Consider the following 25,776-nt stretch of genomic DNA (forward strand, 5'->3'; position numbering starts at 1 on the left):
ACTTTTATTGTCCCCCATACCAATGTAAATGTAAATCTTATTCCCAAGCACACATTACACAAGAGAAAAGCAGATAATCTTCCTAGACCAGACGGACGCCCACATGTGGTGGAGATGGGAACAGCTAACACAATCTTCAGCACACTTTTTATTTATCCTATGATAATGCAGATGTGGGATAAATTGGTAGAAGCCACAGATTATCTAGATCAACAAATTTTTCCGATTTTGGGGGCTGTGAATAAGACAAATGTCATCCAGAGACAGTTAATTGTGGTAACCAACCAACATACATTAGTTTTAGATTACATCACTGCGTCCCAGGGTGGCATGTGTCAAGTCATAGGGCCAACATGTTGTCATTACATCGATCCTCAAGTCAACATGCAAATTAAGACAAATTTAGCAAAAATTGCTGATTTTAGAGATAGATGGCTCAAGGAGCATGATAGTAATAAGGACAGCTGGTGGTCTGACACATTCACATCCTTAAACCCCGCCAATTGGTTTAAGGGTATTTTTGGGTGGCTCATGGGAGTTTTGCAAGCAATATTTCAAATCATTTTGTTATGTGTATTTGTTTATATCTGCATAAGAGTAGTAATCTGGCTTGTTGTAAAACTGTGGCGAAGGAAACCAAGGATTGTGCGATATCAACCTAGGTATACACCTAATTCTACAGAGGGAGTGGTTATACCTATGTACAATTTGGCCAAGAGAGTGTAGAGAACCTACCATTAATATTAGGACCGAATTAATTGTGTTGTGATATAATGTTCAGGATGCTCAGGAGGGAAGCAGGTGAAGGGTTAGATAAGTCCTGGATGTGTGATTAGCACATGTCAATGTACCACCTGAGCAGTACCTGAAATTACTCACAAAAGGGAGGAATTGTGAGGGAATGGAATCCATTTTCTTTTGTGTAACATATGTTTTACTATACAAAGATCCCTATGAATAGCACCATCCCCCCAAGGACACTGATCATCTTTCAGAGGCTATTGGAATGTGGGCATGGTCAATAGGTTCCTTTGTCTCAAGAACCTATAAAAACTGTCTGCAACCTAAATAAATTGGAATTCTCTCAAACATGTGAAGGTCTGAGTGATTCACAGAGCAGCTCGTACTATACAATGAATTGGAACCACACATCACATCGAGATATGGGGATATTTCCCTGACACGACGTGCCCACGAGGTGGAATTCAACATTAACCATGTTATCCAGAGTTTACCAGCAGCGCAGAGCGATTGTAGACTGCCAGATGTCAACTTCCACCAGAACTGGTAGTCAGGTCAGTCAGCTTCCTCAAGTCTACAATGAGGAGTGGACGTGGATGTCTGATACCTGTCAGGTGCTGAGTAACTTCGAGGAGTCAACACAGATGGTCAGTGGCGATGCCGCCATCATCAGCCTCACCATCCCGCTGCTTGGCATGTTGAAAAACTCTCTGATCAGCATGAAGTCGGAAGCTTTGCGCTCGTCACAAGAGACGGGGGAAGAAGATTCCCTTGTTGATAGCAAAAGCACCCATAGGTCTGTTTCTCAGCGCATATCGGAGGAGGTGGAGGTGGAGGAGGATGAGGAGGAAGAGGAGGAGAATGCTGGCGAGACACAAGAGGGGACCATTGTTGAGTCCTTCACTGTTCAGCGTGTATGGGCAGAAGAAGAGGAGTTGGAGGAGTTGGAGGAGGAGGAAATGGACAGTCAGGCCAGTGAGGGGAGTGAATTCTTACGCGTTGGTACTCTGGCGCATATGGCAGATTTCATGCTAGGCTGCCTATCCCGTGACCCTCGCGTTCAAAGAATTTATTCCAGCACCGATTACTGGGTATTCACTCTCCTGGACCCACGGTACAAGCAAAATCTTTCCACTCTCATCCCTGGAGAGGAAAGGAGTGTGAGAATGCATGAATACCAGCAGATATAGATAGTATGTCGCATCAGAGATGCGCGTGTGGTGGAGCGATATAAGGGCGCTTAGGACTAGTTGATATAGAATACAGATTTTATTTGGTAGTATATTAAAAACCAATAAAACCAATGCAAAGGGCAAATAAAAATAATAATAATAATAAATGAAGGGGGAGGGGGGGGGGGTCTTTAAAATATGAACAACGCGTTTCGCGCTCGGACTGAGCGCTTCGTCTGGTTCTGATGTAAATGCGGTGTACGAGATGTAATTTATATCCACGGACAGCGTATAGCCGTATCCGGTTGGAGATGGGGTCAATTAGACATAAGAATAGGAGTGACATACAGATACAAATCTCAAAATTCAAAAAACCTATTACGTATACCAAAAGACATATATATAAATATAAAAAGCTCTGTACAATATGAATAAATAAATATATATAAATAGATACATATACAAATGGGCGTCATGTGAAGCGACAAACAACATCCGGTACCGGATGAAACAGACTCCCCAGGGCCGATGTCTTGAACTACTAGGAACTACAAGTATGGGGAGAGGTGTGGACCAAATTAACTATCTGGAGGAGTAAGGCTACGGAAGCCGATGTGGATCAAAAGACGTCGGATACAAGTAGATGAACAAGTGGATGAACGGCTGAAATAACAGAAGAATTGCTGATATGGAGAATAAAGGAAGACTGGCACGTAAGTGTATATGTATTACAGAATCGTTTCATTTACCTCATTTAACCCATTGGGGGACAATGTGTTTAGCTTAAACATCCAAAAAACTTCTCTCCTGCATAGAGTAGGGAAACGGTTAGGTATTGTACTTGCAATGTGATCAATGGGCATGATGGAGATAGGAAATGGTTTGCCAGGGTGGGAGAGGGCACAGTGTTTCGAAACACCCTGCAAGAGAAAATTGTTTTTGATATTTTCCCGATGTTTATTCAAGCGACTACGTAGGGATTGAACTGTTCTACCTACATATTGTAGGTTGCAGATTTTACATTCTATTAGATAAATGATGTAATGGCTTTGACAGGACATTTGAGTTTTTATACTGAATTCCTCTTTCGTATGTGTACATGTGAAAGTTGAACCTGTTTTTATAGATATACAGCATAGACATCTCGGTTTGCCACATTTTTTGACAGAACCTTGATTGCTTATGAGTGTTGATTTGTGTTGTCTCAGGATACTGGGAGCTAGAATGTTCCTGAGTGTGGCTGATTTTCTATATATTAACTTTGGGTGCTCTGGGAGGTGTTCTTTTAGAAGAGGGTCATTTCTTAGAATATGCCAATGTTTCTGTATAATGCCACGAATTTCTCCGAAATTATCATTATATTTCGTGATAAAATTAGTTTCATATTGGTTTTGTTTCGAATCGGTATTGTTTTTCTTTGTGTGTCCATTCCTAGATATGCACTCAATTTGTTTTAAAGGCTTCACTTTCTGGTATGCATTCTTCAGGAGATCTTTGGGGTACCCTTTTTCTTCAAAACGTTTTTGGAGGATTTTGGCTTGTTCGTCAAAAGAGGTCGCATTTGTGCAATTTTTCCTTATTCTCTTGTACTGTGAGTAAGGCACATTTCTAATCCATTTTTTATGATGCGCACTCGAAAACTCCAGATAGTTATTAGAATCAACTTTCTTAAAATGGGTTTTCGTTTTGAATGTATGATCTTCATGATATACTTCGAGATCTAAAAAGGTAATCTGCTTTTCACTCATTTCCAGGGTGAAAGAGATACCCCAATCATTACAGTCGACGTAGTTAAAAAACTCCACTATCTTTTCTTTGGGTCCCATCCACAGGAAAAAGAGGTCATCAATATATCTTTTATATTTGATGATGTAAGGGGCGAAAGGGTTGTTGGTGTTCAAAATAAGTTTCTTCAAAGGCTCCCATAAAAAGATTGGCATATGTGGGCGCTACTTTTGTGCCCATGGCCGTCCCTAATTCCTGGTGGTAGAGATCTTTCCCATAGGTGAAGTAATTATTCTCAAGGACAAGCTTGAGGCAATCTAATAAAAAGGTTTTTTTATCTTCCGGAAGAGAGTGGTCCTTGTCCAGGAAGAGTTTGACACATTTGATGCCTATGAGATGGTTAATATTGGAGTATAAGGCATTTACGTCCATAGTGATGAAAATAATGTTATCTTTCCAGGTCGTTTCATATAATTCTCCGATGAGCTGATCGGAGTCTTTTAGATAGCTAGGAAGACTGATGACGTATTTTTGAAGATGCAGATCTAAGAATTGGGAGATATTACTAGTGAGGGATCCTATTCCAGAGATAATGGGCCTCCCTGGGGGTTTCTCCTCGCTTTTATGGATTTTGGGTAAGAAATAGAAATATGCTGTAGATGGAAAAGGGATATAAAGGAAGGATAATTCATCCTTTGTGATTAAACCTCTTCTTAATGATGTGTCCAAGAAGGTTTTGATCTTTTTTTGTGTGTTCAAAAGGGGGTCTCTGGTGGTGATCTTTTTATAATATTTGGTATCACTTAAGATACGGAGAGCCTCCTGGTGATACGCGGTGAGAGTGAGGATGACAATACTGCCTCCCTTATCCGCTCCGCGTATGACCAAGTCTTTATTTTTTTGGAGTGACTTGAGGGCTGTCATTTCTTTTCTCGTGAGGTTTTTCCTTTTTGTCTGGTTTCTGGCCGTACCGTATGTGTTTTTATGTTGGGAGCCGGTTAATGTGTTAAATTCTTTCAGGACCAGTTGGTGAAACGTTTTTATATTATGACTTTGTTCCTTCAACGGATAGAATTTGGATTTGTTTTTCATCTTAGCAGTATCTATGGTTTCACTGTTCATTTTTTCTGAATCCTTTTGTAAAATATTTTCTTTTTCTTTCTTTAGGAAGAATCTCTTCAGCGTTAGTTTTCTCACAAATTGGTTGAAGTCTAAAAATAGTTCAAACTCGTTTGGTTTAGAGTTTGGACAAAAAGAAAGGCCTTTTTCCAGGAGGGTCTTCTCAGCAGGTTTCAATACATAGTTTGTGAGGTTGAAAATTTTTACTGAGGATTTATTTTCAATATTAATGGGGGTTAAGTTGTTTTTTCTCTTTTTGCCTCCCCGTTTTCCTCGTTTAGGTTTTTTCTTTTTCGTGATTGCGATGGTTGGAAGAAGGCATGTATTGGTTTTGGTGGGATGTTGCTTTCCCCTAAAAAATGTTGACGATCGGTATTTTGGGCTGATTCAGTGTTCGATACTTGGATAGTGGGAATGGGTGTGGAACCATTGAGTATGCTTCTCTGATCATATAGACTCGGGGGATTCAGATATTTTCTTTGAGTAGATGTGGCAGATGTCGGAGGTGTGAGTTCTTCATGTGTGGTAATGAAGGACCAGTTGATGTTTTCCATGGGTGATGTAGGTAGAGATGTAGGAAGGAGGGGTTTCTTTGGGCTAGTATTACGGCCTGAGAGGATCTTTAGATGGGCCATAGTTTCTTTGATTTTTTGAGGGGTTTGAGGTGTCCCGGTATTGGATATATATTTGCGCACTTCCGATCTCAAGGTGTGTACAGTGGTGGAAAATTCATCGAGTCTTTCTTTTGGTGATCTCATCGACACTGTAGGATGAGAAGGTGGCGTGGAAGCACCGATATCCTTATTATTTGTAGGGGGATGTTGTGTAGGTGTAATTACTGTATTAGTATATTGCGTGTTTTTAGTGGTCTCATTGCAGACTCTAGAGGGTCTATATTTGTTTGCAAACTGATGCGAATTAGAGTTAAAAAATGTGGTAGTGTTTTTATGAGGATCAAACTTGGTTTGTTTATTATTATTACCATATTTTTGTGTGGCTCTTTTATCGCTATTTTTATTATTGTAAGTCGATTTCTTTTCTTGAGCCTGTGTTCCAGTAATGGTATTTCCGTTGGGTATATGATGTTTATTATTGCTCTTGTTTTTGAACCAATTTCGGTAGATTTGGTCGTTGAAATCTTGTCTGTCACGTTTTAGTTTCTGTACTTTTTTGTGTATTGTTTCATGTTCTAATTTTTGCAATCTACAGTTAATGTTAGAGTTAACTTTAATAAATTCAGATGTTTTTTGATATATTTTTAGCTGATTCAGTAACGAATCAATCTTTTGTGTAAGGTTATGACAGATATTTAATCTTTTATCTCTGATCATTTCAATCATGGATGCTGAAAATTTATTAAGGAGATTATCCCATGTTTTGGAATATTCCTTATCCTCTGGGAAAGTAGAGGTGAAGGTGGGTCGGAGACCTCGTGGGGCAATGTTTTCTGCTAGATATATGTCTAGGAATGTAACATCAATATGGTGTTGCAATTCTTCACTGAGATGATTCTCCAATATTTTACATAATTCATACATATATTCTAAATCAGAAGGAACAGTTCCAGGGTCATTATTAGACAGTGTCAATTTAAAGTCTCTAGATGTTGATTGAGTGAGTTCATTTATCAGATCGTAACGAGATGCAAGTCTTTTCTTATAATATTCCATGGTACAAAAGGATAAAGTCTATTTTGTATGCAGCTCCCTGGTGATGATCTTGTTTACCGCCTGTGGTGGGATCCACAAGGAAAAATAGTCTGAAAGGGAAAAAGGAGATGGGGCGCTCCTATAGTGCAATATCCTTAGTAACAGTTGGCATGTACAGATAGTAGTGAAACTGCTAACCTGATGGAGTTGTGCTGGCAGGCACAACTCTGTGTATTCGTTAAGAGATAGAAGAGATCGTTGGCGTCCTCGTGCAGCCTCGCTCCCGGTGTCGATCCTTACTCCTGCTTCGGAATCTCGACTCCGGATAGAATATAGATAGTATGTCGCATCAGAGATGCGCGTGTGGTGGAGCGATATAAGGGCGCTTAGGACTAGTTGATATAGAATACAGATTTTATTTGGTAGTATATTAAAAACCAATAAAACCAATGCAAAGGGCAAATAAAAATAATAATAATAATAAATGAAGGGGGAGGGGGGGGGGGTCTTTAAAATATGAACAACGCGTTTCGCGCTCGGACTGAGCGCTTCGTCTGGTTCTGATGTAAATGCGGTGTACGAGATGTAATTTATATCCACGGACAGCGTATAGCCGTATCCGGTTGGAGATGGGGTCAATTAGACATAAGAATAGGAGTGACATACAGATACAAATCTCAAAATTCAAAAAACCTATTACGTATACCAAAAGACATATATATAAATATAAAAAGCTCTGTACAATATGAATAAATAAATATATATAAATAGATACATATACAAATGGGCGTCATGTGAAGCGACAAACAACATCCGGTACCATTTGTATATGTATCTATTTATATATATTTATTTATTCATATTGTACAGAGCTTTTTATATTTATATATATGTCTTTTGGTATACGTAATAGGTTTTTTGAATTTTGAGATTTGTATCTGTATGTCACTCCTATTCTTATGTCTAATTGACCCCATCTCCAACCGGATACGGCTATACGCTGTCCGTGGATATAAATTACATCTCGTACACCGCATTTACATCAGAACCAGACGAAGCGCTCAGTCCGAGCGCGAAACGCGTTGTTCATATTTTAAAGACCCCCCCCCCTCCCCCTTCATTTATTATTATTATTATTTTTATTTGCCCTTTGCATTGGTTTTATTGGTTTTTAATATACTACCAAATAAAATCTGTATTCTATATCAACTAGTCCTAAGCGCCCTTATATCGCTCCACCACACGCGCATCTCTGATGCGACATACTATCTATATTCTATCCGGAGTCGAGATTCCGAAGCAGGAGTAAGGATCGACACCGGGAGCGAGGCTGCACGAGGACGCCAACGATCTCTTCTATCTCTTAACGAATACACAGAGTTGTGCCTGCCAGCACAACTCCATCAGGTTAGCAGTTTCACTACTATCTGTACATGCCAACTGTTACTAAGGATATTGCACTATAGGAGCGCCCCATCTCCTTTTTCACTCATGAATACCAGCAGGCCCTGGTGCACAAGCTGAAACACTATTTCCCTTCTGACAGCGCTAGCGGCAGAGTGCGTAGTTCTGCGGGACAAGTAGCGAGGGAGAGTAGGCGAGCAGGCAGCTTGTCCAGCACTGGCAAGGGTACGCTTTACAAGGCTTTTGCCAGCTTTATGTCACCCCAGCAAGACACTGTCACCTGTCCCCAGTCTCGGCAGAGTAGGGCTGATCTTTACAGAAAGATGGTGAGGGAGTACGTAGCTGACCATACCATCGTCCTAAATGATCACACAGCTCCCTACAACTACTGGGTTTCAAAGCTGGACATGTGGCACGAACTGGCGCTGTACGCCTTGGAGGTTCTTGCCTGCCCTGCCGCTAGCGTCTTGTCCGAGCAGGTTTTCAGTGCAGCTGGTGGCATCATCACCGATAAGCGTACACGCCTGTCGACTGACAGCGCTGACAGGCTGACGCTTAATAAGATGAATAAAGCCTGGATTTCTCATAATTTCCAATCTCCACCAGGTGAAGGAAGCTCAACCTGAATAATTTATGCACTCCTCCTCCTCCTCATTTTCCTCCTTCTCCTCCTCTTTGTACACTAAAGCAGAGGAAACTGGCTATTTTTTGACAGGGCCCACTGGCTCTAGCTATAGTACTTTATGCATTTAATTTTTCTGGAGGGCCACCTACCCGGTCCTCTGTTTTAAACAATTTTTGGGAGTGCCACATACAGGCACTCAATCTATTCAATTTTTCTGGAGGGCCACCTACCTGCTCCTCTGGTTTGAAAACTTTTTTGGACTGCCACATACAGGCACTCAATCTATTCCATTTTTCTGGAGGGCCACCTACCTGCTCCTCTGGTTTGAAAACTTTTTTGGACTGCCACATACAGGCACTCAATCTATTTCATTTTTCTGGAGGGCCACCTACCTGCTCCTCTGGTTTGAAAACTTTTTTGGACTGCCACATACAGGCACTCAATCTATTTCATTTTTCTGGAGGGCCACCTACCTGCTCCTCTGGTTTGAAAACTTTTTTGGACTGCCACATACAGGCACTCAATCTATTTCATTTTTCTGGAGGGCCACCTACCTGCTCCTCTGGTTTGAAAACTTTTTTGGACTGCCACATACAGGCACTCAATCTATTCCATTTTTCTGGAGGGCCACCTACCTGCTCCTCTGGTTTGAAAACTTTTTTGGACTGCCACATACAGGCACTCAATCTATTTCATTTTTCTGGAGGGCCACCTACCTGCTCCTCTGGTTTGAAAACTTTTTTGGACTGCCACATACAGGCACTCAATCTATTTCATTTTTCTGGAGGGCCACCTACCTGCTCCTCTGGTTTGAAAACTTTTTTGGACTGCCACATACAGGCACTCAATCTATTTCATTTTTCTGGAGGGCCACCTACCTGCTCCTCTGGTTTGAAAACTTTTTTGGACTGCCACATACAGGCACTATCCAAATTAAATTGTCTCCATAGCAGCCTCCACACGTTGTCTCCATTGCTACCTCCAAAAGTCGTCCATATAGCTGCCTCCATACATCGTCCCCTTATCAAACGAGGTGTGTCAGGCAGAAATTTGGGTTGTTTTCATGGATTCCACATCAAAGTTGTTAACTTTGTCGCCACCCTGCTGTGTTATCCACAAAATATACTGGCAAACTTTTACCTTTTAGGGATATTATTTCAGCGCTTCTTGCGCATCTGTTTACATTCCCCTCACCCGCCATATCCCAAACTTATAAGAACGCTACTACACTTAACTTGGTGCAGGCTGGGACCGAGTCTGACCCTGGGGCTGGTCATATACTGCCGACGCAGAGGATTGCGGGGCCTACCTCGGTCCAGGTCTCAAAGGCCTACTATACCTCCTCCTCCTCCCACCCCTCCTCCACCTCCTCCTCCTCCGAATTACCATCCGTGGCCATGGCGCCATCAGTCGGTAGCTCTAGGCACAGCAGCAGTGCCGTCGCTAAGCGACAGCAGGCGGTGCTCAAACTGCTGAGCCTAGGCGATAAAAGGCACACCGCCCAAGAGCTATTACAGGGCATTCCACATCAAACTTGTTAACTTTGTCGCCACCCTGCTGTGTAATCCACAAAATATACTGGCAAACTTTTATCATTTACCGATATTATTTCAGCGCTTCTTGCGCATCTGTTTACATTCCCCTCACCCGCCATATCCTAAACTTATAAGAACGCTACTACACTTGATCTTATACAAAAGGTTCTTAGAAGTGCTGTTTGGGGAGTAGCCTAGAGACAGGGGCTTGGATTGGCGAAAGCTCGCCTGGCAGCGGAGCGCCAGCTCCATGCCAAGATCCAACTAACATAGTTTTAACTGCAGCACCTTTAATCTACTACTAGTTCACTGCCTCCATACATGGTCCCCTTATCAAACGAGCTGTGTCAGGCAGAATTTTGGGTTGTTTTCATGGCTTCCATGTTAACTTTGTCGCCACCCTGCTGTGTAATCCACAAAATATACTGGCAAACTTTTATCATGTACCGATATTATTTGAGCGCTTCTTGCTCACCTCCTTTGGTTCCTCTCTGCCACCCATTGGTTTGAAGCCTGAGTCCATTTAGGGTATGTCGCCATGCCACTCCCTAGCCTGCCGCTGCCTCTGCATGCCGTCCCCTATAGTGTCAGGGTCAATTATTGGATGTTTTAGATGCTATCTAGCTTCATTCTGTCACTCTGTCATGGCCATGCTGTTGCCCATAATTTTGGCATAATGGTGCGATTAAGCAGCCTCAGAGGCATCCATGCATGCTGCCCCTGCTGTTTCCTGTCCATTTCCGTGGTGTTTCCATCCTTTTCTGAGGTTCCCAGGTGTTTGGCCAAGCTTCCCTGTGCAGAGCCTTGGTCCCCTTGAAAAATGCTCGAGTCTCCCATTGACTTCAATGGGGCTCGTTATTCGAGACGAGCACTCGAGCATCGGGAAAAGTTTGTCTCGAATAACGAGTACCCGAGCATTTTAGTGCTCGCTCATCTCTATTCATAATCCTTTTTTTCAATTAAAGCCAAAAATTTTGAAACTCCAATTGTCACTGGGACAAAATTTTTTTTGTCAGGAGCTACAATTATAAAATGTACAGTTCCCACTTACATACAAATTCAACTTAAGAACAAACCTATGGAATCTATCTTGTATGTAATCCGGGGAATACCTGTATATTGTTTTGTAATCACATGTAGGCACAAGTGGCATCAGGGAGCTACCACCTACTTATATCTAAGGCTTTTTTCCTCCTACATTATAGTATACCGTATATATACTTGAGTATAAGCCGACCCGGGTATAACCCGAGGCCCCTAATTTTAACACAAAAAAATGGGAAAGCCTATTGACTGGAGTATAAGCTGAGTGTGGGAAATGCATTGGTCACAGCCTCCAGACAGTATATAGCTATTCAGCCCCCTAGTATATAGCCTTCAGCCCCTGTCCCCCAGTATATACCATGCCAGACCCTGCCCCCGCAGTATATAGCCTTCCAGCCCTGTAGAATATAGCCTGCCAACCCCTGTAGTATATAGCCTGCCAGCCCCTGTAGTATATAGCCTGCCAGCCCTTGCAGTATATAGCCTGCCTGCCCCCCCAGTATTTAGCATGCCATTCCCCATTGTATATAACCTGCCAGCCCCCAGTATATAGCATGCCAGTCCCCATAGTATATAGCATGCCATTCCCCATTGTATATAACCTGCCAGCCCCCCAGTATATAGCATGCCAGCCCCCATAGTATACACTCACCGGCCACTTTATTAGGTACACCATGCTAGTAACGGGTTGGACCCCCTTTTGCCTTCAGAACTGCCTCAATTATTCGTGGCATAGATTCAACAAGGTGCTGGAAGCATTCCTCAGAGATTTTGGTCCATATTGACATGATGGCATCACACAGTTGTCGCAGATTTGTCGGCTACACATCCATGATGCGAATCTCCCGTTCCACCACATCCCAAAGATGCTCTATTGGATTGAGATCTGGTGACTGTGGAGGCCATTTGAGTACAGTGAACTCATTGTCATGTTCAAGAAACCAGTCTGAGATGATTCCAGCTTTATGACATGGCGCATTATCCTGCTGAAAGTAGCCATCAGATGTTGGGTACATTGTGGTCATAAAGGGATGGACATGGTCAGCAACAATACTCAGGTAGGCTGTGGAGTTGCAACGAGGCTCAATTGGTACCAAGGGGCCCAAAGAGTGCCAAGAAAATATTCCCCACACCATGACACCACCACCAGCCTGAACCGTTGATACAAGGCAGGATGGATCCATGCTTTCATGTTGTTGACGCCAAATTCTGACCCTACCATCCGAATGTCGCAGCAGAAATTGAGACTCATCAGACCAGGCAACGTTTTTCCAATCTTCTACTTTCCAATTTCGATGAGCTTGTGAAAATTGTAGCCTTAGTTTTCTGTTCTTAGCTGAAAGGAGTGGCACCCGGTGTGGTCTTCTGCTGTTGTAGCCCATCTGCCTCAAAGTTCGACGTACTGTGCGTTCAGAGATGCTCTTCTGCCTACCTTGGTTGTAACGGGTGGCGATTTGAGTCACTGTTACCTTTCTATCAGCTCGAACCAGTCTGCCCATTCTCCTCTGACCTCTGGCATCAACAAGGCATTTCCGCCCACAGAACTGCCGCTCACTGGATGTTTTTTCTTTTTCGGACCATTCTCTGTAAACCCTAGAGATGGTTGTGCGTGAAAATCCCAGTAGATCAGCAGTTTCTGAAATACTCAGACCATCCCTTCTGGCACCAACAACCATGCCACGTTCAAAGGCACTCAAATCACCTTTCTTGACCATGTCTACATGCCTAAATGCACTGCGTTGCCGCCATGTGATTGGCTGATTAGAAATTAAGTGTTAACGAGCAGTTGGACAGGTGTACCTAATAAAGTGGCTGGTGAGTGTATATCATGCCAGTTGCAATAGTATATTGCCTGCCAGCCTTATCCAGCATGTAGCCAGTCCATCCCCCCAGTACGTAGCCGGCCAGCCCCTGCCCTGAGTATACTGTACTCACCTTTCCGCCCCAGCAGGTCCTCTTCTTGCTTCAGATGCTCCGGTGCCTCTTCGGGTCTTCGGAATCGCGAGAGGACCCAAAGAGGAGCAGAACGACCTGAAGAGGAGACGAAGAGGAGTGGAAGGACCTGAAGACGCACCAGAGCATTGGAAGCAAGAAGAGGAAATGAGGGGGTGTAGGAAAGGTGAGTACAGTGTTCATTTTTGTTTATTGACTAGAGCAGTGATTTTCAACCTTTTTTGAGCCGCGGCACACTTTTTATACTTAGAAAATCCTGGGGCGCACCAACAACCAAAATAGCACAAAATGACACTAAAACAGTCATAAAAGGCCTCCCTTTACTAATAAAAACCCCTAGCGGCCTCCCTTTACTAATAAAAACCCCTAGAGGCCTCCCTTTACTAATAAAAACCTCTAGCGGCCTCCCTTTACTAATTAAGAGCCCCTAGCGGCCTCCCTTTACTAATTAAGAGCCCCTAGCGGCCTCCCTTTACTAATTAAAAGCCCTAGAGGCCCCCCTTTACTAATAAAAACCCCTAGAGGCCTCCCTTTACTAATTAAGAGCCCCTAGAGCTCTCCCTTTACTAATAAAAACCTCTAGCGGCCTCCCTTTACTAATTAAGAGCCCCTAGCGGCCTCCCTTTACTAATTAAGAGCCCCTAGCGGCCTCCCTTTACTAATTAAAAGCCCCTAGAGGCCCCCCTTTACTAATAAAAACCCCTAGAGGCCTCCCTTTACTAATTAAGAGCCCCTAGAGGCCCCCCTTTACTAATAAAAACCCCTATAGGCCTCTTTTTACTAATTAAAAGCCCCTAGAGGCCTCCCTTTACTAATTAAAAGCCCCTAGAGGCCTCCCTTTACTAATAAAAACCCCTAGAGGCCTCCCTTTACTAATAAAAACCTCTAGCGGCCTCCCTTTACTAATTAAAAGCCCCTAGCGGCCTCCCTTTACTAATTAAAAGCCCCTAGAGGCCTCCCTTTACTAATAAAATCCCCTAGAGGCCTCCCTTTACTAATAAAAACCCCTAGAGGCCCCCCTTTACTAATAAAAAACCCTAGCGGCCTCCCTTTACTAATAAAAACCCCTAGAGGCCTCCCTTTACTAATAAAAACCTCTAGCGGCCTCCCTTTACTAATTAAGAGCCCCTAGCGGCCTCCCTTTACTAATTAAGAGCCCCTAGCGGCCTCCCTTTACTAATTAAGAGCCCCTAGCGGCCTCCCTTTACTAATTAAAAGCCCCTAGCGGCCTCCCTTTACTAATTAAGAGCCCCTAGCGGCCTCCCTTTACTAATTAAGAGCCCCTAGCGGCCTCCCTTTACTAATTAAGAGCATCTAGAGGCCCCCCTTTACTAATTAGAAGGCCCTAGCGGCCTCCCTTTACTAATTAAAAGCCCCTAGAGGCCTCCCTTTACTAATTAAGAGCCCCTAGATGCCCCCTTTACTAATTAAAAGGCCCTAGCGGCCTCCCTTTACTAATTAAGAGCCCCTAGATGCCCCCTTTTACTAATTAAAAGGCCCTAGAGGCCCCCTTTACTAATTAAAAGGCCCTAAAGGCCTCCCTTAACAAATAAAAAGCCCCAGCCTACCTTTACTAATAAAAAAAAAAGACCCTAGCTGCCTTCCCTATACAAATAATAACCCTATATACTTACCCTTGATGTCTTCTTCCACGTACTTTCCCTCCTAATGGCGATCCGCTCACCTTCTGTAGCTCCTGCACCGCGCGCCTCTGGTCACGTGACTTACGCGACCTGACGTCAGGTCGCGTCAGTCACGTGACATGGGCCGCGCGGTACAGGAGCTACAGAAGATGGGCGGATTGCCGACGCGGGGCTTGGAGGTAAGGATGGGCGCAGAAATACGGGGGCGAGGCGGCAGCTCGACACAGGAGCAGCTTAGTTCGGGGAACTTTCCCCGCGGCACACGCAACCTTGAGTTGCTGCACACTAGTGTGCCGCGGCACACAGGTTGAAAATCACTGGACTAGAGTATAAGCCAAGTTAGGTTTTTGTGCTGAAAAACTTGGCTTATACTTGAGTATATACGGTAGATATTTTGTAAATAAATATTTGTTCCTATTTCAAAAAATATCAACATGTATTTTATTAGTCTGAGTTTGTTCACAATTCGTTTTTGTGCATACATTTTAAGGACACATCAGGGGAATTCCGAGGTGCTCTCACAAGGTATGGCACGGATGCATCCCATTGTGTGTCTCAGCTTCTGCCAGTCTCCTCCAGTGTGGTTGTTTAATTCCCCTTTATGTGTTGTGAATTAGTTCTATATAAGTAGGAAATGCTAGGTGTCTTCATAGCATAATTGAATTCAGCAGAATGTGAATTAACCACTTCATGACTGAGGGTCATCCTTTCCATAAATTTGCAAGTAAATTGTGCAGTTCTGTTTTGCTCTTCTTTACCATATCTCTAGAAAAGCTTTACACAGCATAACAAATTTTTCTTTGTTTTATTGTTCATGACATGTGAGACTTTAACCTGATAGGATATGTTTTATTAATTGCATTTTTACATTTTTTTCTTTATAAAATTATGAATGACTTTAAATGTGAAAAAATAAGCTTTGTGTATGAAGTATATAGCAGTATGGCAGTCGTGATGGGGCTAAATAAGAAGGAAACGCTCCGGCCAATATTTTTCAAAACCAGTGCAGTCTGTACTATGTGCAGTTTATCTTTTATTAATTAAAACTGGTCCACTGTCTTTATGAATCTGGCACCCCCTGAACTACTCTGGAATTGCGTGCCATTTTTTTGGTCACTTTGTTAATGCTGCAGAATTGTGGAGCACGTCAGTAATAAATATGAAACAAACTCCAACTAACCAGTAAAATGGCCCTTTTGGTGCACCTTTTTTTTGTCTTGTGGGACACAAAAGTGACGCAGACACTTTATAAATACAAATACAAGCAGCTTACACCTTCTTTTCAGTGCAAAGTCAGAAAGAAAACTTTAATAAATGTGAGCCTCTCTCTTAGATAATATGGGGCAGATTTACTTACCCGGTCCGTTCGCAATCCAGCGGCGCGTTCTCTGCGCTGGATTCGGGTCCGGCCGGGATTCACTAAGGTAGTTCCTCCGCCGTCCACCAGGTGGCACTGCTGCGCTGAAGTTCCCCGGAGGCGCGCTGGAATGCCCTGAAATTCACCGGCCTATACCTGGTGAAGGTAAGTGTAATTTTCGCAACACAGTTTTTGTCTTAAATGCGGTGGTTTTTCCGAATCGGGTTTTCGTTCGGCCACGCCCCCCGATTTCCGTCACGTGCATGCCGGCGCCGATGCAAATCGGAAATATTCGGGTAACACGTCGGGAAAACGCGAATCGGGCCCTTAGTAAATGTTTTTTATAAAAATAACTGTCTATTTTCGATAAAAAGAAAAGTTAGACAAAAATTTACCTTTCTCTCTGCAGAGAGGTGTCCCTTAACCCAAGGCAGAAGTCAGTAAGGAGTGGTCTCCCCCCCCCCCCCTCACCCTCAGGAAACCGCTCCGTCATGCGTCTATTTGAAATAGTAGGGATAAGGGTGTTTTTAAAATTTTAAATAGACGCATGACGGGACAGTTTCCCGAGGGTAGGAGGGGGACTTCTCCTAACTGGCCACTGCAATGGGACAGAGCTCTGCAGAGAGAAAAGTAAGCTTTCATTTAACTTTTCTTTTTATTCAAAATAGCTAGTTTTATTATAAAAACTATTTTCTTTATGAGGACATGTGGGAAAAAAAAAGGCCTCCACTGGCCACTACCATGGGCAGAGAGAAAGGTAAACTTGAAAAAAGCCAGTTTTATTATAAAAAAACACTCTGGCAATGTGCACACTATTCTCTATGGGGACATGAGGGAGCCAGAAAAAAGACTCCTGATGACAGGATCCCTGTAAATTAAAGATCTGCTTTAAAATCTGCTCCTCAGCTCAGCACTGCCAACACTTCTGAATGCTAGACCTATACAGTAGCACATGAAGGTTTTATTTAGTATGTGGTACACAAACGATTTCCAAGAAAAATAATCAAATGTAAAAAAGATTTATTTTAATCATTTTTTTTATTATTAGCATGCCATTAAATGAAATAAGACAACTGATTATTTTTGTGCCCTACTAATATAGATTGGATTTGATAAATGCTCAAATTATTTCTTTCTGAAAATACTTTCTGTATGTGCTGATAGCATACATTGTATATATAATGTAACATATTTTATGTTGAGAATATAATCCTGTAATGATGTAATGATGGCAGGTAAGATGCCATTATTTTGGTTTTCGGGCATGAATGTAATAATAACCTTTATAATCTGCAAGATCGAGTCTTGAATTATCAATGCGCGGAGCATACACGGCCTTTTCAATTTCATATCCCGCCTCTTTAAAAGCCGCCTCCAGCTCCTCCTTTCTTGTGGTCATACTGGAAAAATATTTCTTACCAACATAGTAAAATGTAGCATCTAGTACACTCAAGATCAATAAGTGTCCTCCAGGTTTAATCAGATCCTTAAAATTTTTCAGAACATTACAGAATGACTTGATGTCTTCACAAGGAGCCTCAAGGCAGAGACAAGTAAGGAGACAATCGGCCGGTTGCAGGACGATAGGATCGAAAGGGTTTCTTTTCAGAGCATCACATTTCAGGACTTCCTTCACCTTCCTGCGAAGCGTCTCAGCCTTTTTCTCACAGGTTTCCCTTTAAAATATTTAAAATATAATATTACTTGATCCTTTGTTATTTACTAAATAGTTTTTAGAGTGTAAAATCAAACTAAATATGGACTTTTTGGCTGTATCAACCTTCCTCTTTGCTATCCACTACAGTGATGGAAACAAAATTAGCATCTCTACTCATTTCTTCATCTTCAATTTGAGTAAACCATGAATTGTCCAGGGCCAAGAAACCATAAATGTCCCATAAATCCACATTGTTATACAGTAATTCATAATAAATTTAAAGGGGTTGGTCAATCTCTTAGTGAATATTGAAGTCTTTTATTTCTTCATTCAACTGAATCCCAGGCAAGAGGTCACTTGACATGGAGAAGCCAGAAAAAGGTATCCTGATGACAGGTTCCCTTTAAATACATGTCATACACAAATAAATATATATATTTTTTTTTTTTGTATTGGGCATGTATATTAGATATGTACTAGTATGGTCTACTGGTACCTACTAGAGTACAGAGCAACTGAATCCATTCAACTGAATCCCTCAATGCATCCATAAGTGTTACTTGACCTGTCATAGTCCTCAGAACTCGAAGACAGCTCTTTAGTCCTGAGGCTAAACACCCCCTTCCATGTCTTTTGTATTGGGCATGTATATTAGATATACTGTATACTAGTATGGGCTACTGGTACCTACTAGAGTACAGAGCAGATGTCCCTTTAACTCACAGTACTGCCATTCATTATTTTTTTTTGTACCTTGAATTCTGCATGAATAGTGAGTAGTGAATCTCATGCAGCAATATTTATAATGTATAAAGCATTGGTAGGACCATTGTACAATCACTGTCCCCTCCAGCGTCACCCTTTCTCCCCCCGCCTGTAATTCCTAATGTTTAAATCCATTTTATGACCTATAATGTTTGAGTTTATCTGTAAATGTACACCATGATCTGAAAAATAGTGCAGAAGTTGCTATAAAATAATTAAATTCTATTATTTTTACATAAAATATATTATAAAAAATAAAATACAAATAGAATAGAATTTTTTTTACCCATTTCCTTCCAGCTCACACACATATTTTATAATATCGGTCCAGTCAAAGGCTTTGGGGTCTTTTTTCAGCCATTTTTGTAGTGCATCCAGGTTTTGCTCAAGAAAATCTGAAGTGATGATTTTATCAAATGCTTCACAAGCAGAAAGAAGGTGATAAATGGTGGGTCCAGCGCCGAAATCAAGCAGTGTATCTCCTCTTACTCCACCTTATTTAATAGAAGAGATGCAATATTGATCAAAAAGTTAATGCATATTCTTAGAAATAGCTCAGTAAATGTGGAAATAGGGAATCAACAGTCTTATAAAACACAGACTATGAACAAAAGTCTCAGAGTGTCTAAAAGTTAGAGCAGGAAAAATTAGACTTAACAGTTTTATATTGTGCCTAACCTAAGTGATACACTTGGCTAAATTTAAAGGACATTTACCACCAGGGTGAAGGATTGTAAACCAAGTACACTGTCATACTGGTGTGTACCCCCTGTAGCAGGATCCATTCTTCTTTTAGCTGCTTATGCCCTTGTTTTTAAGAAAAACAGGCCTTAAAAGTTATGCAAATAAACTTGAGGGGCTCCAGGCTCCATTCTATGGAACCTAGAGCCTTCAGGCTCAATTGCATAATTTTGAAAGCTTTTTAAAAAAAAAAAAAAAAAAAACAGGCATAAGAAGCTAAGAGAAGAGCAGATTCGGCCAGATGGTACATACACCAGTATGACCGTGTACTTGCTTAACAATCATTCATCCTGTGTTAGATGTCTTGAAAAAGGGAACCTGCCACCAACTTTTTGCTAACTAAACCTAATGAAGGTATTAAACTGCCTTTTAATCTTTTTCTCATTTATGTTAAAAATCTTCCCTTTACTTTGAAATAAACTTCAAAGGGATTTTACATTGGTGTGTTTTAAAGCTGAGATTTCATATTTAAAATTACATAAGAACAGTGGTGTCCAATGGAGGCACAAAACACATTCTCTTTGGGGCCTGCCGGTTGGCTGCAGGCAGGCTGCCTATCTTTCTACAGAAGATTAGGCATTTATACATGATACGTTATGCATTATACGTTATGTGGGGCATTTAGAGAGCACGGTATATTCATTCATTAGGGAGGTGCTGTATATAAGGTGAGGTCTAGTATATATTATACATGAACCCCTTATCGTCACAGCCCATTTTTGCTTCTCCAATATTTGCTCATCTCTGAAATGCCAGAACTTTTTATTTTGCCATTTCCATAAAGCTTTATGACAGCTTGTTTCCTGCATGAAAAATAGTACTTGCTACTAGAACGATTTCTTATAACTATTTAGTGTATGGAGCCGTGTTGTCTTATTTGGACCATGGGAAAAATATAAAGTGTAGTCCTTGCCTACAGCAAAGTCTACTTGAGTGGACAACCATGGGAGCATCAGAGCGGCTCAGGCTGTCACAGCAATGGATTACCGACCCCAGGAGGATTCACACCATGGCAAGTAAACAATTAACACCCGATATTGATGACAGCACTTTTTTTTTGGAACTTTTAATAAATATCTCCCTATAAAGCTTAATCTATTTTCTTGAAAAGCTTATTATCCTGGTGTACACATATCTAAGATGATATGTACTAAAGGATCCAAACATTTATAGGGGCATTCATACCCAAGCCCTGGAACACTTAGCAGTCATTAAAGCTCTGTGTAGCACTGTGGAATCTGTAGATGCTATATAAATAAAGGATTAACCATAGTCCCCCATTAGAAATGAAACAGCATAATAAAGGTGTAATATTACAATGTATTATAATGACAATACCACCATCGGAATAGGGGCTATAATTCCATGACTGTAAATACCTGTAGTGAATGTTTCATGAAGGTTCCTTAAGACAAACTCTGTCCATTCTCCATGAAGAATTCCGCCTTCTGATACATAGTATGTCTTATAGTAATCTTCAGCTCCAAATTCATCCAAGTAGGTTTGCTGACTGGTAAAGGCAGGCTCCATGATGTTTGTAATCTCAGCAACAACAAGTATTTCAGATATGTCAGATTATAATCCTGCATGTTAAATAAAATAGAATGTTCATAAAAAAAGATTAAAGTAAAAGAACTCTAGAAGTCACTGAGCAGCCAGTCAACCAACTTTCAGCCCAACAGCAACCACAATCCTGCCCTGTATGAACATGGCTGTGATTGGCCAGGTGGGACATGTGACCCTGCTGTATAAGACAAAAGTCATGGAGCAGTTACTCATGCTTTATGATAACTCTTCTAGCTGGGATTCTGAGGCCCATCCACCAGCCCCTGTTCCAGTTGTTGACCTAGAGCTGCAAGATTCCCAAAAACTTGTGTCGGAGAATGAGGGTGTAGACAGCTGATGACCGCAAGAAATCTACAACAATCATGAAAAGCTGTCAAATTCTGTGGCTTTCTGCAATGTACAGATTGAGAAGGAGGGCAATGGTGAGAGTTCAGTGTTTAGTTATTAAGTGGTTATTACTTTTGAGTGCTTTAAAATTTTCAGTTGAATCTTTTTGCTATATGGGATATACTTTACAAATACTTAATTTTAGGACATCTTAACTATGTCTGAACCCCCAGAGCACCTTTACCTTAATGACATCAACAACATATTTTTGTTATTTTGATATTTCTTTTATTTTTTATATTTTATTTTCTTATGTAATTATTTTAAATAGTTTCCCTAGCTCAATTTAGTTAAGGCAACTGTCCTATTATTTCCGGAAATTTGCAGCCCTTTACCCCTTCGTACCCCCATTTTACAGCCATTTTTGGTTGTTAAAATTTGGGTCTCTATTGACTTCAATGAGGTTCATGATCGGGGTCAAGTCTGAGTTCCAAACCAAATTTTTTCCAGATTTTCATCCAAACTCGTTGAACCCAAATTTTGCCAAACCCCCTCATGACTAGTTGTGTTTCAGCCTTTATGAATGGTATTTTCTTTTGTAGGTCAAGAACTTTAACTCTCATTCCACAAACCATTCCTGTGCAATCTTTGAAATGTGGGCATTACCCTTAAATACTATTATTCGGTAATGCTGTTGCCATTAAAGGTTGTGTTTAGTCTTCAGCAATCTTTAGGTATAAGGAACATTTACATAAGTGTGAGAATCTAAGGTTTTTGAGGTGCATTTTACTGCCTGCAATTGCATTTCTTTTTTCCCATAGTGATTTCTGATTACAATTCTTCCCCAGCTAAGTGTCTCACATTCACCTGGCACATCATTTATTAGATCAAGATAATCTAGCTATAATGTTCATGTGCCCATTGTAGACCATTTGAGTGTTGGGCAGTGTGATGGGCCTGTTACTATTTAGCCACTTATTTGCTAATACCATACACATTTTTGTTATGATGGACAGAATAAGTGTATAGAGTGATTTTTATACATAGACCAACTACCGAGATCAGAGAAAACTAATAAATGGAACAAAAACCTTATTACTGCAGTCAAACACAATGGGGCTTATTTACTAAGGGTTCCGCAGATCGCAGTTTCGTCTGCTTTTCGGGATTTGCGCCGCTGTGTCGCAAGACAATGCACTTACATACACCGGGAAGAAAAAATGCAGGAAATTGGTTGCAGGATCTTTGTGAATCGCGCAGGAGTGCATGATCATCGGACAATGCACAAGCATTGTCCTTATCCTTAAATGGCTCCTTTCTATGGCTGCAGTTTTACAAAATCTGTTTGTAAACTTATATGCAGCACACCTGAGGTGAGTCCATCACACTACTTGAGTCCAATAAAGCCCTGTATATTAATGAGTTTCTTGCACTGTTTTGCCTCCTTGTTCCTTCTCAGTGCAATGATATTCTGCTGTATGGAACATTAAAGTCAAGTGACCAGGATGACATCATCTAATGTCATCTTATATCTGCATCACCTACCTCATGTATTTATCTAATCACATGAAATCACAGCAACGTCCATGAAGTGAAGCAGAATTCCATTGAGGATGGATAGGAATAGAAGTCCATGGAGACTACTGTGATTTCATGTGATCATTTATATGAATGGTGTACAGTTTGCTAATATTAGGAAGCTAAAGTACATGTGATGATGTCACCCTGGTCACATGACATGCCTCGAAGAGGAGTAGATGGGAGGGGCTGGCCAAGTAGGACAAGCCTTCTTTAATGTCAGGGAATGTAACATAAAGTTAATTTATTGATGTAAGAAGGGTTAGTTAAAAGGGATTTATAGAAATCTGTCACTATCTGTATTTGTGAAAATGTGGTGACAGGTTCTCTTGAAGTATTTTACAGTATTTTACTGTTTAATATTGCAATAAATTAAGCTCACATAAGTTCACCAAAATCCCAAATTCTTTTGGTCTACTTTCCACCAATTTCCAACACCAAAATATGAAAAATACACATAATAATTGTGTCAGAGTTTCCACACCATGAAAAAATGCCCCTTTTTGGAGCAAAGTAAGAGGAGGCGGAAAAGTACATTTTCTCTGGCGCAAAAAATTAATAAATGGGTCAGAAAGGAGAACAGGCTGTTGGATTACCACAAAAAGGCATAAACCCCTTAGTAAATATTCCCCAATATAAATAAGCAAAAAGGCAAAATAGTTTATCTAATTTATAAATTCACAGATTTTAAAATGCTACATCTGTTTTTACTTGATCAATATCGCATTAAAATTTATCTACATTATGGCAAATTATGTAGAATATATTTACACAATTTAAGCTGTTTTGTTTAATTAAAAAATTGAAAAATTTGCGAATTAAGTTCATGAGCCAAATAGCCTCCGAAACACGTAGGAAATTTGTCGTCCATTCCCTTTCTTAGCAAAATGGTGACGTCACCAGAGTGGAAGCCCACGAACGATACACAGTAATTGCGGACAACCGAATACAGCCACCAGCAGGGGCTGAATCGGATGTGCTGCAGTAAGAGATCTACTATGCCACATACTACCAATTGGATTAAAAGCAAGAAAAAAGAAAAGACTTTAATGTGGAGCCCATAATACATTGGGGCACATTTATTTAACCGGTCCCGTGGAGTTCACGATAATGCACTCTGCCGCAATATCCTGCATTTTACGCTTCCCCGTTCAGGTCCGACAGAGGTCACCTTCTTCTTCCCAGCGACACAATTTGAAAGTTTAATTCCGCGCTCAGTCCGAATCAGTCGGATCATCTGATCCGATTTCTTTTCCATGAAAGCCAGTGCAGCTGCACCACACTCCGATCACGTTCGACACAATCCCAGTGCAGACCCCTGTTAAATACCTGTCAAAGCTGCGCAAATCGCGAAATTGCAATCCGTGACCCTTAGTAAATAAGCCCCATTGTGTTACACAAGTTTATAAAATTCTCACTTTTGAAAAGTTTTTTCATTATTCTAAAAATTGTTTAATAGTGTAAAAAACATTTATTTGATATTACCAAAAGTTTAATAACTGTAAAGATACTGACATATTGAATTTCATTAAATCAAAAAACAAAGTTTCAAAAAATGTCAATTTACAGTTTGTTTTGTTTTGCATCTTCCTCCTCTTAAAAAATGAATAATGAAAACTAATAAATGTATAACATGTATCCCAGTATGTTTGGTTTCAACAAAATTGTGCTGTCTGGAAGGATAAAAGCACAGTGTACAAAATGTTATATAAATCAGAAAACAACAAAAATAACTGATTTGTTACTTGTTTTGCATCCACCAAAACACAAAGAATAATAAATGCTGATCAGTAAATGCATCACAATGTGTTACTGTTAAAAAAACACAAGCAAGTCTAAAAAACAAACAAAAACAAGCTCTTATACAGCTACATCAATGAAAGCAGATTAAAAAGATATGAATTACAAAAAAAAAAATGTTTACCATGAGAAATTAGTTGCTAAGTTTGTCATTGACCTTCCAAAAGGTTTTCCAGAATAAGAAACATCACCTATTAAATCATAATAACTGCTCCAATGTGCACAACACAATACTGTATGCAATATCCCTGGACATAAAACAACTAAGAGGTCATTACATGTAATTATACAGTGTTGTATAAATTAGTTCCCCATTAAACTACAGTCTATAGTTAGATATTAAGCCTCCTCTGGTCACATATTGTACTTGTTGTCACCTCCATGAGTGCATATGAATAGTAATAGTGGATGAGTGTCTCTTACCTCTGCTCCTCTGCGCTCCCTAGTAAACTAGCTGGACTCTTGGCCAAGTTACAATTTAAAGATTCCATGTATTTTTTTTTCCACTAGCTCAAAGAATCACGTGGTCACATTTTAGTTGGTGGAAGCAGCCAATAATCATTCCTTATATCAACAACATATCTACAAAGCTTTTACAAAATGAGCTTGCCAAATATTAACATTCATGGCTCCTCTGGCTGAATTCCCCCCCCTCCATTAACCCCTTCAAGACCAAGTTTTTTTGCGTTTCCGTTTTTTCACTCCGCTCCTTCCACAAGCCATGTGCCACATACTGGGAAGCTGGAATAAAATTGTGGTGAAATTAGCAAAAAAAAAAAAAAGAGAGAAAAAACAGAGTCATCATATTCTGATTGGCTTTATTTTTACAACTTTGAATACACAGACAAGATTACAAATCTCTTATATTCTTCACATCAGTATGGTCAAGAATATACCAGATTTATATACCGTATATACCCGAGTATAAGCCGAGTTTTTCAGCACAATTTTTTGGCCCGGCCGGCGTACTATGTTATTTCAGCAGCGGCTATATACTGGGGCTGTGACATGCATTTCCCACCCTTGGATTATACTCGAGTGAATAGGTTTTTCCAGTTTTTTGTGTTAAAATTAGGGGCTTATAATCCGGTCGGTTTATACTCGAGTATATACTTATGTCTTAATATTTTAAATATAAAGTTAAAAAAAATGCCCTGCCTAACAATATTTTGGTGTACGGACCAGTGTAAGGTGTCATTGTGGGATGAAATGGCGTTTTCCTTAATACCATATGGACAGCTGTACGACCATTTGATCACTTTAAATTCAAATTTTTATTGGGTGAAAAAGTTGCAAATCTGACATTTAGGCACAATTTTCCGTTACGGGGTTAACCTCTGGGAATAATGGTCTTTATAGTTTCATAAATTGTACA

At 40.7% G+C, this 25,776-nt stretch overlaps 1 protein-coding gene across 1 annotated transcript; it reads right to left on the bottom strand.

Moving 5' to 3' along the window:
• Positions 1-16,987: 16,987 nt before the first annotated feature.
• On the bottom strand, positions 16,988-24,947 carry LOC140065665 (nicotinamide N-methyltransferase-like). The gene is made up of 4 exons (XM_072113247.1): positions 24,825-24,947; positions 20,510-20,713; positions 18,676-18,883; positions 16,988-17,643 (listed from the first exon to the last, which is right to left on the bottom strand). Exons 2-4 carry the CDS (start codon positions 20,658-20,660, stop codon positions 17,214-17,216), a joined length of 789 nt encoding a protein of 262 aa, XP_071969348.1. The 5' UTR covers positions 20,661-20,713; positions 24,825-24,947; the 3' UTR covers positions 16,988-17,213.
• Positions 24,948-25,776: the final 829 nt, after the last annotated feature.

Source organism: Engystomops pustulosus, chromosome 6, assembly GCF_040894005.1.
Source record: "Engystomops pustulosus chromosome 6, aEngPut4.maternal, whole genome shotgun sequence".
NCBI lineage: Eukaryota > Metazoa > Chordata > Amphibia > Anura > Leptodactylidae > Engystomops > Engystomops pustulosus.